The sequence below is a fragment of the Peromyscus leucopus genome, chromosome 7 (assembly GCF_004664715.2).
Source record: "Peromyscus leucopus breed LL Stock chromosome 7, UCI_PerLeu_2.1, whole genome shotgun sequence".
NCBI classification, from domain to species: domain Eukaryota; kingdom Metazoa; phylum Chordata; class Mammalia; order Rodentia; family Cricetidae; genus Peromyscus; species Peromyscus leucopus.
In genome coordinates, this window is record NC_051069.1 from 114,835,357 (window position 1) to 114,850,064 (window position 14,708).

The 14,708-nt window shown below is 46.6% G+C and overlaps 1 protein-coding gene across 4 annotated transcripts in view; it reads right to left on the reverse strand.

The window, feature by feature from the left end:
* The window catches only part of Ascc2 (activating signal cointegrator 1 complex subunit 2), a 48,826-nt gene that overhangs the window by 17,990 nt on the left and 16,128 nt on the right, over positions 1-14,708 (reverse strand). For all 4 annotated transcript variants that reach the window (XM_028870648.2, XM_028870647.2, XM_028870646.2 and 1 more), the window contains 4 exons: positions 10,830-10,897; positions 8,142-8,252; positions 6,972-7,084; positions 1,503-1,577 (listed from right to left, as the gene is read on the reverse strand). In XM_028870648.2, the coding sequence (XP_028726481.1) occupies positions 1,503-1,577; positions 6,972-7,084; positions 8,142-8,252; positions 10,830-10,897 (367 nt within the window). The remainder of the gene's footprint in view (positions 1-1,502; positions 1,578-6,971; positions 7,085-8,141; positions 8,253-10,829; positions 10,898-14,708) is intronic.

Consider the following 14,708-nt stretch of genomic DNA (forward strand, 5'->3'; position numbering starts at 1 on the left):
TCAGGAAGAGCAAGGTCAGTTGCCAAGAGCTTGAAGCCACAGCTGAGCTTACATGCAGGGACCAGCCATTATCTGCCAGGATTTGGGGGACACTGAGTTAATGGATTTGGTGGACAAGAAGGACTCTCAGACAATTCTCACAAGGTAGCCTGTAGCAAGACAGTGTCCAATTAATATTTAAGTCTCTATTTGTGCAGTATATGGAGACTAATGCAGACTAACTGGTCAATGTGCAGAGAATGACAGACTACAGAATGCTAAGCCCTAAATGGTATCTCTATCAAACCCCCTTCTCCCCAGGTCAGGGATCATTGCAGAAGAAGGGGTGGGAGATCATTAGAGCCAGAAGCTGTGGACGGCTACAAGGAGACTGTTTTCTGGACACAGCAGGACAGTGCACACATAAATTCACAGCACTTGTGAAAAAATGAGCAAGACATGCGCAAACTCAAACCAGACCAAATCTCAGTATGGGGGGGCATGAAGTCCCACCCCTAGCTGAGGAGCTTTTGGCAACTGATAGCTACTGGGAGAGAGAGAGTCAGTGTTCTTTAAAGGTGTGGCCCCTGCTAGGGTGAGCACACCACAGTGGAAGGCCACATGTCCAAGAGTACATGGACAGCATAGATTTGACTTGTCATGTTAAGAAAAGAAAGAAAGCCGGGCGGTGGTGGCGCACGCCTTTAATCCCAGCACTCGGGAGGCAGAGCCAGGCGGATCTCTGTGAGTTCGAGGCCAGCCTGGGCTACCAAGTGAGTTCCAGGAAAGGCGCAAAGCTACACAGAGAAACCCTGTCTCGAAAAACCAAAAAAAAAAAAAAAAAAAAAAAAAAAAAAAAGAAAGAAAAGAAAGAAAGAGGGAAGAAAAAAGAGAAGATAAAGCTGGGTAGGTAGAGGACGGGGGAGAATCAGGGAGGAGTTGGAGGAGGGACGAATATGGTCAAAATAAATTGTATGAAGTTCTCAAAGAGCTCAATAAAAACTAAAAAAAATAAAGTAAGTAAACAATAAATCTCTACTTGCCAAAGTATTTCTCATTAGGTCCTCACAAAGCATATATTAAAAAAACAATCTTCGATGGATGGCAGTGGTGGCACACACCTTTAATCCCAGCACTCAGGAGGCAGTGGCAGGTGGATCTCTGTGAGTTCAAGGCCAGCCTGGGCTACAAAGTGAGTTCCAGGACAGCTAGGGCTACTAAGAGAAACTTTGTCTTGAGCCTCCCACTCCCCGCACCAAAACAAAAAACAAAAACCCCAACACTCTTTAAGGTCTGTGGAAAAAGAACATGTGCTCAGCATGCACAAGGCCAAGGGTTCAATCCTCAATCCTTATTTTTTTTAATAAAAAATTATACTAAAACTTCAGGAGTTAAAAAAAAAAGTAGGGCTAGAAGATCACCAAGTCCGGGACTAGGAGCCCAAGCTACCACGGTCCTTGGTCCCCCTTTGTCCTCATAGTGAGGATGCCACAGCCTGTGCTCAGGCTCCCCTTCCCACTCACTTGCTGTCTTCAAGCCTCCTCTTCTTAATTGCAGTCTCCATTTCAGGAATTGCCATCTCATAAAAGGAAGCTAGTCTACAGAAGCAAACACAGGTAAAAGGCCAGATTAATTCACAAATACCACATTTTGATGGAAAAAAAAAGCCAACCCAAAGGAGCAGAAAGGTTCATTTCTTTCCCCCATAAATCCACGATGTGGGTGTTCTTGTGTGGGAAGCCACCGGCTAACTTCAGTGTTAGTCTCAGGAAAGCAGTCCTGATGCTCACCAATCAGAATAGGCTGGCTGGTCAGAGCCAGGGTCTTCCTGCCTCTGCCTCTCCCGCACTGGTATCGCACAGAGTAACACCACACTCCACATTTTTACATGGGTTCTGAAGAGATCAAACTCAGGGCCTCCCTTTGCTTTACTGAATCAACCTCCTGCCCCTTCCCATCCTAAACCTAGCTTCTGAGTAGCCAGGGGCTTTCTCAAGCCTACCCAAGAATGATGTCCTGTGCTGCCCCATCATGGAAAGTGACCATAGCTATGTCTATTCTTTTTTTTAAATTTTATTTTATGTGCATTGGTGTTGTGCTTGCATGTAGGTCTGTGTGAGGGTATTTGATCCCCTGCAACTGGAGTTACAGACAGTAAGCAGCCATGTGGGTACTGGGAATTGAACCCAGGTCCTCTGGAAGAAGAGTCAATGTTCTTAACCACTGAGCCATCTCTCCAGCCCCAGCTGTGTCTAGTCTAACAAAGTGATCAGAGCCGGGCGGTGGTGGCGCACACCTTTAATCCCAGCACTCGGGAGGCAGAAGCAGGAGGATCTTTGTGAGTTCGAGGCCAGCCTGGGCTATAGAGCGAGATCCAGGAAAGGCACAAAGCTACACAGAGAAACCCTGTCTCGAAAAACCAAAAATCAAAAAACAAAAACAACAAAAAAAAAAACAAAGTGATCAGAGGGCTACATAGTACTCTCTGGGTTTATGAAAAAGACAGATTATCTTTTTTCTTGCTCAAAATTTGCCAGTTCTAAGAGCCCTGAAATGCAGTTACCAATAATCTTTCTCATTTTGGTTCTAAGATATGAAGAAATTTTGTTTTTTTTACATGATTTGAAATCTCTACATATTGTTTACATGTGACAATGTCAACACAATGTATTTATTCAGAACAGGCTAAATGTGCTCAGGACTTACATGTATCATGCACTCTATATTTGTTTTATGAACTAAGCCAGTTAGCTTAACTATAACTCTTTTTTAAAAAGGTTTATTTTAATTATGTGTGTGTGTGTCTGTCAGTTGGTGTGGGCAAGAGTACAGATGCTCACAGAAGTCAGAAGAAGGTGCCATCCCTTGTAGCTGGAGTTACAGATGGTTGTGAACCACCTGATATGAGTACTGAGACACTCCAGCCTGTTTTCTACAACTCTTAATAAAAAGTTATAAGTTATATGTGGTGGTCCATGCTTGTAATTCTAGCATTTGGGAAGCTGAGGCAGGAAGATTGCAAGCTGGAAACCAGACTGAACTATACAGAGAGATCTTGTCTCAACAGCAAAACAATTAAAAATTATACACACACACAGGGTTGGAGAGGTGGCTCAGTAGTTAAGAACACTTGTTGCTCTTTCAGAGAACCTGGGGTCGGTTCCCAGCACTCACATGGTGACTCACACTGTCTGTAACTCCAGGTCCAGGGGATTTGATGCCCTCTTCTGAACTCCATGGGCATTAGGCAAGCTCATGTTGCATACACATGCATGAGGCAAAACACTCATACACATAAATTAAATAAATGTAAAATTTTCCCAAAAAATTATACACACATACATTATGAGTTCCAGCACAGTTACATATGACTATACTTGTAGCTAGCTGGGAGGCTGAGGCAGGAAGACAGCTTGAGCCAGGAGTTTGAGATTAGCATGGGTGAGCAACACAGGGAGGCAGCTGTCCTTTTCCTCCTGCATCTCCTCCTCTCCTCGTCCTTCTCAAACTGGGCAGCCTACCTCCTCACTGAGTCCTTCCTGGTTATCCTTAACCGCAGGACTCTTCCTTCCAGGGGCCAAATTCACTGCACCCAGAACATGCTGCCCTGGTAACTGACAGAGCAGCTGCTGCTCTTCTGTGATGTAGCTCCTCCTCCAAACATCTTGTTTCCCAGAGTCGAGATGCACTCCAGTGCCTGTGTAGTGCTGACTAGTGCTTGCAGGTGCTCGGCAAGCACGTGCCCATCACAAGCACGTGCCCATCATAAGCGCGTACCCATCCTCTGGCTGGCTCTCTGCACTGTCCATTTCACTGCAGCAAGCTAGTGGCAAAGCAGAGCTAAGCCGAACGGACAGGCCCTACTAGACACAGCCTCAGCAGAGGCCGGAGAGGGCAGTTTGGCCCAAGCTGATTCAACACTTGCCAGGCTGTGTTGTTGTTGGGTAAACTGCAACAACCCCCATGGAAGGTGACTTGGCGAGATATGTGAGAATTAAAGATGCACACACCATCTGTCCCTGCATTTCTACTTCTAGGAATTAATCCTCAAATATGCTTGCAAAGGTACAAAGTGATGTGTGTATGATGTTTTATTTATTTTGAAATAGCAAATAACTAAAAAAGCCACAAGAAAAATATAAAAATAAAAAAATCTATCTCTGGTGTCCAGTGCACCAGATGCACAGTGCTGCCCAGTCATTCTAAGACACTGAGCTATCTCCCCAAGCCCCAGCTTTTCAATTTTTAAAAAGGGGGGTGGGGTTGAGAGCATAGCTCAGTGGTAGAGTTCCTCTGAGCATTTATAAAGCCCTGGGTTCCATTCCCATCACTGCAAACGCAAAGGGAGGGAATGTGTGATGGGTACGCTTCCCTCTACTGCACATCTCTGGAAAATCCCCCCAACTATGACAGCATTGACATGTGAGGAAAAGAACTACCAAAGGGGGAGGGAGAGAGGTCCCCATATCGTTTACATTTTTTAAAGGTTGTTTTGTTTGTCTGTGTGTGTGTGTGTGTGTGTGTGTGTGTGTGTGTGTGTGTGTGTCACATGTGAGGGTGCCCCCAGAGGCCAGACGACCTGGAGCTGGTGTCACAGGCAGTTGTGAGCCTCAGACACAGGTGCTGGGAAACGAGCTCTGTCCTCTGGAAGAAAGAGCCCCCTCTTTACTGAGCCGTCTCTCCAGCCCCTGTTTTATACTTTCTGTCAAAAGTGAAAGTACGCCGGGCGGTGGTGGCGCACGCCTTTAATCCCAGCACTCGGGAGGCAGAGCCAGGCGGATCTCTGTGAGTTCGAGGCCAGCCTGGACTACCAAGTGAGTTCCAGGAAAGGCGCAAAGCTACACAGAGAAACCCTGTCTCGAAAAACAAAAAAAACAAAAACAAAAACAAAAAAAAAAAAAAAAAAGTGAAAGTACTACTGACTCATGACCCAAGAGCAGAAGCTGCAAACTGCTAAGTGGATGGGATGGAGAACAGAGGAAGCTGTTTTGAGAGGGCCAAGTGAAAGCTCTTTGGGTAAGTGTGACCCCTAACCCAGAGCTGTGGCAGCTGGAGTTGTGTGTATATGTGGGTGTAGCTAGCAAAGGATTTTCGAGCTTGCAGCACAGGCTGGACCAGCTGCAGGATGAACGTGAGTCAAAGGCAGGGAGCGTCACTTCCAAAGTGCAACCCTTTCTTCCCATATTCCAAGATGGGTGGGACTCTGTTTCCACTGTCTCGTGCAGGAAAAACCTGCTCTCCCAAAGCTTCCCCCCTCAGAAGCCATCTGTGCTGACTGGGGGAGACACTTGGACAAAACTGCTTAAAGTGAATGAAAACAGGCAGAGGAGGAAATGCCGAGAGTAGCGTATCCTAAGAGTGATTTCAGTTTCTGGCTTTCTACCTTTTCTACATCTCCACATGCTCTTCTATCACACTGAAATACCTTTCCTCCCTAAAGTGGACAGCTACAGTCCTAGCCCAAGCCCTTTCTTCTCTGGAGAATACTGGTCAGCAATTTATTCTAATGATCCCTGGGAAGCTGATCAACCCTAACATCTGACTCTCACAAGCAGGGAAGACCAAAGAGGAGTCAGGGACCAGCTGCCATCTCTGGCACATGTCAGAGCTAGATAAATGTTTTGTTGAATGGGTGAGTAAATGACAGAATGGACAGATAGATGGGTGGGTAAATGGATTTGGGCAGCTCCCAGAAGCTGCTGCAAATGGCCAGGAGAGATGCCCGGAAAGAGCAACAGTTAGAGGCCACTGGGAATGGGCCAGTACTTTTTGTTGCCAGGCATTAGGCAGGCCGCTGGTCCTTTCACACCAGCCTGGGAATGCCCAAGCCCATGCCTCCCACCTTCTCACTGCACAGAAAGCTCTCCTGACGTTAACCGGGCAAAGTCTCCGTCCTTGCCATAAGTTCCTCCGAGCTCTTCTCCACCTCAGCACAACCTTCCTAAGGCCTCTCCAGTGGTTTCCACTCCCTCAGATCAAGGCCACTCTCCGGCCACTATTTCACCACTCTTCACACGCTGCCACCAAGCAGTGGACTCCTCGGTTTTCATTATCAACTCCTTTTCCTGTTGTTCCATTTTTTGTTTTTGTTTTTTCTGAAACAGGGTCTCTTTATATAGCCCTGGAGGTCCTGGAACTTGCTCTGTAGTCCAGGCTGGCCTTGAACTCACAGAGATCCACCTGCCTCTGCCTCCCGAGTGCTGGGATTAAAGGCGTGCACCACCACATCTGGCAGTTAGTCTGGGCTTTTTGTACATTTCACACCTGCTTCAACACCCTTCCTGTCACCATAACCTTTCTGTCTAGAACATTCTGATTCCTTTTCTTCATAGATACATTGACTAGGCTAGCCTCAAATCCTGGGGCTTTAGTGACCCTCTTGCCTTAGCCTCCTGAGAGTTGGGATGGAAGGAACAGCCAGTGTGCCAGGCTTCTAGCTCCTGGCAAAGGAGTACCCAAAGCTGTTTTTAGGAGTCTTTCTCCTGCACACCCCTGCAGCAAAGAAGGAATACCTCTGCTGTTTCCTCGTGCCAGTTCTTACTGGCTGCCACTCTGTGCTCCTGGATAAGGCACAAGAAAGAAGGCAGACTTGAAACAGGCATCCTCTTGCTGTGGGTTTTGCCCTCCCTCGTCTTACTCTCAGCCAGAACTGGAAGGGCTCCTCCCAGCATTAGTTTTACCTGTGTTCCTTGTTGTGTATCCCCAGGCTGGAAGATGGACTGGTATATTCTTTTTCTGTTAATGATTTATTTATTTTCATTTCATGTGCATTAGTGTTTTGCCTGCATGGATGTTTGTGTAAGGATGTCAGAAACCCTAGAGTTGGAATTACAGACAGCTGTGAACTGTCATGTGGGTGCTGGGAATTGAACTCGGGCTAGTGCTCGGTCATCATGCTCCTGGACTGGTATCTTCTAAGGACCGAGTCAATATGCGTTTCAGTGATACGTGGACCAGAGCCCCTACTTTAACTGCCAGAAGTCCCAATGTACCTGTAACAAAAGTCATGTTTCTGGAAGGTTTGGCAGGCCAAAGGGAAGATATCCAGAAAGGCCCAGAGTGTGGTGCAGGTATCACATAGGTAGAGAACAATGTCCTTTAATTCCTGTTGTCAAGAGAAGACACAGCATTATTTTTAAGCCCCACGGACAGCTCTGCAGAGGTCTGAATCATAACTGACAAAGCCAGAGTCCCCAGAAGGCAGTAAGTTGCTTGAGAGGAACAGGGAAGTAGAGGCCCTAGAGACAGCCTGAACGGTCTCGGTCTGTCTCTGTCTCTGTCTCTCTCTCTCTTGGAGGGCAACCTCGCCACTTAGCCATCCTTCTCCGAGTTCACCATTAGTGGCCTACACTCAAGGACAGCTAAGTCTCGCACCTGTAACTCTGAGAAAGTCTGTCTCCTATGCTGCAGGAAAGTGAACACTGTTGAGAGAGGTCACCCGGCCTGGTGAGGAGTAGCAAGCCCTCCCTCTGCTCACATTCTGAAGATGGTACACAGAACACAGGATGCTTGCTCATCTGCTCTGCTGATTCTCACGACAACTCAAAGGAGCAGGCTGGGTGGCTCTTCATGTTCCAGATAAGGAAACTGAGGCTCAGAGTGCTAAGATGATTTGCTCCCGCTGCTCCGAGCATGACTCTCCTGAAACACTTGCTCAATGGATATTTTCCCACCACATGGCAGATGCCACGAAGGTAGCTCACTGCTGCCACACCCCAGCTGTCTGGAGTGCTTACTTAGCACAGCACCCAGGCTCCTAAACTTCACTTTCTGTATGCATCCTCACTGAAGTTCTAAGTGCCATGAGATGGGCACCATGTCTGCTTCTGCTTGCTGCTTTATCCCCCAGGCTCCACCCAGGACCTGGCACACAGTCCCTCAGCATAGACTCATGGAATCAATGAAGGGCTCAGAGAGCGGCCTGCTGAGCAAACAAAACTAACTGAGGAGTAGACCCAGTCTCAAACCCTAGTGCCTTGTCCTTTCTGGGACGCCCCAAAGGTGCCCGGAGGAACAAAGCCTGCTGCAAAGCCTGACCCACAGGGCAGGTGGGAACTGGATGAAATCAGAGGAAGAGGTCAATGGCAGGGAGAAACCGCTGTGCCCTGCGGCACTGGCCATCTTCTCAGTCCTAGAGGAGCCAGGCTGAGGGGCAACCTTACCAAGAGAGGCATGTCACTGGGGGTCAACCGACCCTTCTCCCCGAGTTTCTGGGGTGTGGTGCTGGTCCCATCCCCTTGCAAGCCACAGTGCTGGAGGATATTGCTGAAGACCTAAGACAGGGAAAAAGAGGGCTCTCTTCCACATCCTGAACGAGCGAGCACCTAGAATCCCCACCCTACAACTAGTGACAGGTGACCCACGAACTGCCTTGGAGCCTAGGGACGGGCCATCCAATGGGATGGTGACTAGGACTAAATGAAAACTGTGCAGGGCTGATACTGTCACTCGGTGACAGTGTGCAGGCTAAGTACATGGAAGACCCTGGGCTCCAGGCCAGGTGTGGTATTCCATACCTTTAATCCCAGCTCTCAGAAGGCAGAGGTAGGTGGATTTCTTCAAAGCCAGCCTGGTCTACATAGCCAGTTCTAGGCCAGCTAAGGCTATAGAGTGAGACTCTGCTTCAAAAAACAAACAGGACCCTGAGTTCTACCTTTAGTAACACACATATAGCATGCATATAAATATAAAGTCCCAAGAATCCTGTACCCATGACTTGACTGGATAGACTCAACAATATGGAACACCTGAAATGCTTTCAGCAACATTTAAGAAATGTTTAGACTCCTTTGTAGATGACTACTTATAAGATGATGGTATATATGTGCGTATATGTATGTTTTGTTTGTTGTTTTGAATAGGGTCTCATGTAGGCCAGGATGCCTTTGATCTCAATATGTAGATAAGGATGATGACCTCGAACCCCTAATCCTCCTGTCTCTACTTCCCAAGTGCAGGGATTACAGATGTGTAACATCACACTCAGTGATGATCAGAGTTTTATTAAAACAAAAGACAAATTAACAGAGTTGAAAACAGAACCTGTCATAAAATCAAGCAAGACTGAGTTGGTAGTTCTGTCTTTCGTGTGTGTGTGTGTGTGTGTGTGTGTGTGTGTGTGTGTGTGTGTGTGAGTGAGAGAGAAAGTCAGGGGACAACTGTGGAAGCCCATTATTTCCTTCTACTATGAAGGTTCTGGGGATCAAAATCAGGTCCTCAGGCTTGGTGGCACGTACCTTTACCTACTAAGCCATCTTGTCAGGGCATATTATCTTTATTTTTTAAATTAATTAATTTATTTTTATTTTATTTATTTACTTTCCGAGACAGGGTTTCTCTATAGCTTTGTAGCCTGTCCTGGAACTCACTCTGTAGACCAGGCTGGCCTTGAACTCACAAAGATTCGCCTGGCTCTGCCTCCCGAGTGCTGGGATTAAAGGCATGTGCCACCGCCCAGCTATCTTTATTTTTATAATTTAAAAAAAAGTTTTTTGTTTTTTTTTTTATTGAGACAGTGTTTCTCTGTGTAGCTTTGGGGTCTGTTCTGGAACTTGCTTTGTAGACCAGGCAGGCCTTGAACTCACAGAGATCAGCCCACCTCTGCCTTCTGAGTGCTGGGATTAAAGGCATGTGCCACCACCGCCTGGCTAAATTTTTGTTTTTTTTGAGACAAATTCTTGCTATATAGATAGCCTTGGCTGTCCTAGAACTTAATATGTAGACCAGGTTGGCCTCCAACTCACAGGGATCCTCCTGCCTCTGCCTTCTGAGTGCTACCATGTTATCATTAAATAGACTACCATATAACTTTTCCAAAAGTTACTTGAAACAGATGTACGTTCAGGGATCTCTTTATAGTGAAATTATGGAGGAATAATAACATTATTGTTTACTTTTTGCATTTTTTTTTTTGAGACAGGGTTTTACTTACTATAAAGCTTAGACAAGCTTTGAACCCAAGACAATTTCCTGCCTTTGCCCCGCCAGAGCTGGGATTACAGACATGAGTCACCATGCCTAGCTCCTTTCAGCTTTCTAACATTCCTCATGTTTTCTTTTTTAAAAATAATTTATTTATTTTTATGTTATGTACATTGGTGTTTTACCTGCGTGTATGTATAGGTACAGACGCCATGTGGGTGCTGGGAATTGAACCCAGGTCTTCCGGAAGAACAGCCAGTGCTCTTCTCCAGCCCCTATTCCTCATATTTTCTACAATACACGTTATTCTTTCATGAAATGCTTTCATAAACCTTCACAGTTCCTATTTGAGAAATGCAGGTCTCTAAAGGGAGTAACTTTTGGAGGTATAGGGCTGTCAGAAAACAACATAAAATGCAAACCAAATCCTTCTGTGTGAGTGCCAGATACTCTTTAGACTTCATCTTGTCCAAGAAGGCAAAGGTTGAATTATAAGGCTTGTAGCCAAGAGTAGGATAAAGGGCTGGGCAGTAGTGGCACGCGCCTTTAATCCCAGCACTTGGGAGGAAGAGCCAGGCGGATCTCTGTGAGGTCCAGGCCAGCCTGGTCTACAGAGCGAGACCCAGGACAGGCACTAAAACTTCACAGAGAAACACTGTCTCAAAAAAAAAAAAAAAAGAGTCGGACAAAGAGAAAATCTGAGAGATGAGCTCTTTCTGCCCCCTCCTCTTCCCCCCTCTCTCCTGCTGAGGATGGAATCTGGGGCTTGGCATGTTAGGTAAGTAAGTGTTCTACCACTGTGCCACTTCAAGATGTGTCTGGAAAAGGAATGGAAAGCAAACATTTCTCCAGATTCTTTAAGAAAAGTCCAGAGACTTGTCTCCTCCCACTCAGCTTACTTTCCCCTGGGCAGGGCTAAGAGATGGTACCTGAAGTATGGTGGGAATGGTTTCATCCAGGTCACTATAATAACTTGGCTGCTGGATAAATATGTTTCCTAAAAGAGAAGAGAAAGGGCAGAAATGGGGGAGGTCAAGAGGGGTAGAGAGGACACATTAATTGATTATCAGCATGTTCTGTGACCCTCTCCTGTTCCCTAAGCCATCTGTGGAGAGACTGGAGGAGGAGTCTTGTCTCAGGCCCAGCTGGCACTGAGCTTTGTCCTCACTGAGAACCCTCCCCAGGGCTGCGCAAGGAAGTTATTCAGTACAATTTAACTTTTAAGTACCTCTGAATTATATAAAACAAGGAGCAGCCCTGGTCACTGATGTCCCCAGAGAAAGAAACTTGGGCACCATGCCTCTCACGACAGCACTGTGGTACTGGGAGTTGCATTATCCTGGAAAACTGGGAACTATAATCCCTTTATTCAATAAACCTACAATAACTCAGGATGCTCGCCAAGCCACACCTTAGAAAGTGTGAGAAGACGCCAGGGAGAAACGTCTGGAAGTCGCTGCTTTTGAGCGTGCTACCATATCAATTCGGCCTCCTGCGAACAGGAGGCAGGAGTGACGCACGGAGATGGACTTGGCACACATCTGCAGTTGTTCTGTTCAGATGGAAGCCATTTCCGATGTTTACTACACTCTACCTGCTGCAACATGTGCGTGCTCAGAGCATATGGTAGCTGGGACAGAACCCAGTGTTTCTCCATCTAAATGTCGAGGGAGGGATGTAGTGGGCAGCTGTTCCAGCTTTGACCTTGAAACACTGCCACACTGCCTATGACCTGCCCCGGGGGTGTGGCCAAGAGGAGACCTCTTAAGACCCGAGATGCGTACGTGTTCACTCTCTTAGCTCTTCATGGTCCTGGAGGCTAGATTTGCAGATCAAGTCAGAGTTCTCCAGAGAACTACACTGGATTGTACATCATCTCTCCTGGATCCTGTAATCGACCCCTTATTGGTCATTAAGTTACCCCTGAAATAAACCTCTTTTAATCACCAGATAAACTACATGGAATTGCCTTGTTAATTATAGCAATAGAGGAAGACCAGGGAACATGGGGACATGACGATGAGGAAGGCCACCGCCCTGAAGAGTCTGAGATATATCAGCGAACTATAATTTTGCTCCTCAGGCTGGTAGTCAGCTTTGAGCCCAGCTACTTCTGTGGAGGTCTGGTTTTTACGTAAGTGCAGACAATGCTTAGAACTTACTACTGTTTGAGAAGGGCAAAGGGTGAATTCACAGGGTCATGGTCAAGAGCAGCACAAAGAAACCATCTAGGGAGAAAGAAGTTTTTCTTTCTGCCTCTCCCTGTCTCTCTCCTGCACTGTATAGAATGGCCAGAGCATACAATATGGATAATTCTGTAGTCCTACTCTAATTCCAGTGTATCTAAACGGGAAGGAAATCAGATGCCAGGTGAGGCTGATGAATAAGCAAGTAGCTGGGCTTTCCATCAGTACAATCCAGGATGGCATTTACTCCTTGATTCCAAAACGCTGAGTTTTTTTTTTTTGTTTGTTTGTTTTTTTGTTTGTTTGTTTTGTTTTTTTCTAGCCTGGCCTCCTTAGCTCAGGGCTGCTAGCTCCCATAGGTGCTGACCCTATAATCTATGAAGGTGTGCCTGGACTATCTACATCCTCCTCCTCCACATAGGCAAGGAATGTCTGAGCCAGCCCCTCCACCAACCTTTGTTCCTCTTGTCCTGATCCTCTAGGGCCAGTCTAAACTCCTGATTCCAAAAGAGACATCTAGTCCCTGCTGGCATCCTAGGTCACCCTGTTTCCAGTCCCTGCAATGGAGCCCTCCCTGAACCATCCTTAACCTCAGATAACAACTCCTGTCTCTTCCTTCTGCCTAAAATGACGTTCCAGAGCTCACCGCACCGTAAGACATGTGTCTCCTCCTCAGGTAGTACTCTGACATAGGCACTCCCAGCGCCCTAGCATATTCCTCTTGCTGCCACCTTGACCACCCAGAACATTTCTTCATTGCTTGCCAGAAAACTTTTTTTTTTTTTCTCGCATCAAGAAAACTCAAATTTTGTCAATTTTTTCTTTGTTTTTTTCAAGACAAGGTTTCTCTGTGTAAAAGCCCTGGATGTCCTAGAATTCTCTTTGTAGACCAGACTGGCCTCAAACTCAGAGATCTGCCTGCCTCTGCCTACCAAGTGCTAGGATTAAAGGCATGTACCAGGCCAGGTGGTGCACGCCTTTGATCCCAGCACTCAGGAGGCAGAGCCAGGCGGATCTCTGTGAGTTCGAGGCCAGCCTGGTCTACAGAGCGAGATCCAGGACAGGCACCAAAATGACACAGAGAAACCCTGCCCCAAAACAACAACAACAACAAAGGCGTGTAACACTAAGCCTAGAAAGATAATTCAAATTTCACAATCTATCCTTGGGGGACAACAAAGATTTCCTTTGCTTTTGATTAAAAAAAACAAAACCAAAAAAACCCACCACCAACAAAACACAAAAAAACACAAAGTCCCCCCAAACCAAAACCAAAGCAGGCCCAGAGAGATGGCTCAACAGTTAAAAGCACTTGCTGCTCTTGCAGAGGATTCAGGTTCAGTTCCCAGGACTCAAATGGTATGACTCACAACCATCTGTAACTCTGTTCTAGGAGACCAGATGCCCTCTTCCAGCCTACATGGTTGTCTGGCATACACATAGTGCACAAATATATGTGGAGGCAAAACACCTATACATATAAAATTAAAATAGACACATCTTGGGGCTGGAGAGATAGTTTATTGGTTAAGAGCATTGGCTGCTCTTCCAGAGGACCTGGGTTAGATTCTCAGGACCCATATGGTGTCTAACAACCACTTATAACTCCAGTGCTAGGGCATCTAATGCCCTCTTCTGGCCCTTGCAGACATTGTATGCACGTGAGCACACATACACGCAGGCAAAGCACTCATACATATAAAAAATAAATAAAATTTGAAAAATGATTATTAAGATAAACCAATTTACTGGGCAGTGGTGGCGCACGCCTTTAATCCCAGCACTTGGGAGGTAGAGCCAGGCGGATCTTTGTGAGTTCGAGGCCAGCCTGGTCTACAGAGCAAGATCTTGGACAAGCACCGAAACTGCACAGAGAAACCCTCTCTCGAAAACTAAAAAAAAGAAATACTAAAAGGCAAGAAACAAGCAGTGGCGTCCTCTGAGCTCCCTCTTCCCAGACAAGCCCACGGTGAGCAGCAGACACTGCCACACAGATCATCAGCCTACGAGGGAGCAATGACTTCATTTTCTCCTGACGTGCAAAGGAGCTCAAGAGAGACCGACCGATGAGCCCTGCTTTCAAAAGCTGATGGCTGATACTCAACGCCAACCTTGCCAGGTTATTAAAAAGGCTAGAGTAAGGGCTGTGTTTGTGCCCACAGGGCAGCTCATCCTATCTCAGCTCTGCTTCCTCATCAGTCTTCTTACAAGTAATTGCTTTGCCCAAGAGACCTGTGTATTGAAAGTGAAGGCTGCCCTTGTGCCTTCTCCTTAAGGATTAAAAAGAGAGCTGCTCTGAGGTGGGGGGTGCCTCTGTAGGCTCCTTCTCTACATCTGCCACCACACACACTCACGAATGCACATGCATACATACAGACACACACACACAGACACACACAGACACACACACACACACAGGCTCCAGATACCTGGTGTGAACCTTTTTTGAATCAACCACCTTCTAGAAGCCAAAAATGAGACTCTCCTTAATAAGTCAGTTTAGAATCCTCAATCTCGTGGTTTAAAAGAACACGGAGCCAGGCACAATAATGTACACCTAACAACACCCCAGCATTAGGGAAGCAGAGTCAGGAGGAGCCTGTCTTCAAGGCCAGCCTGGGC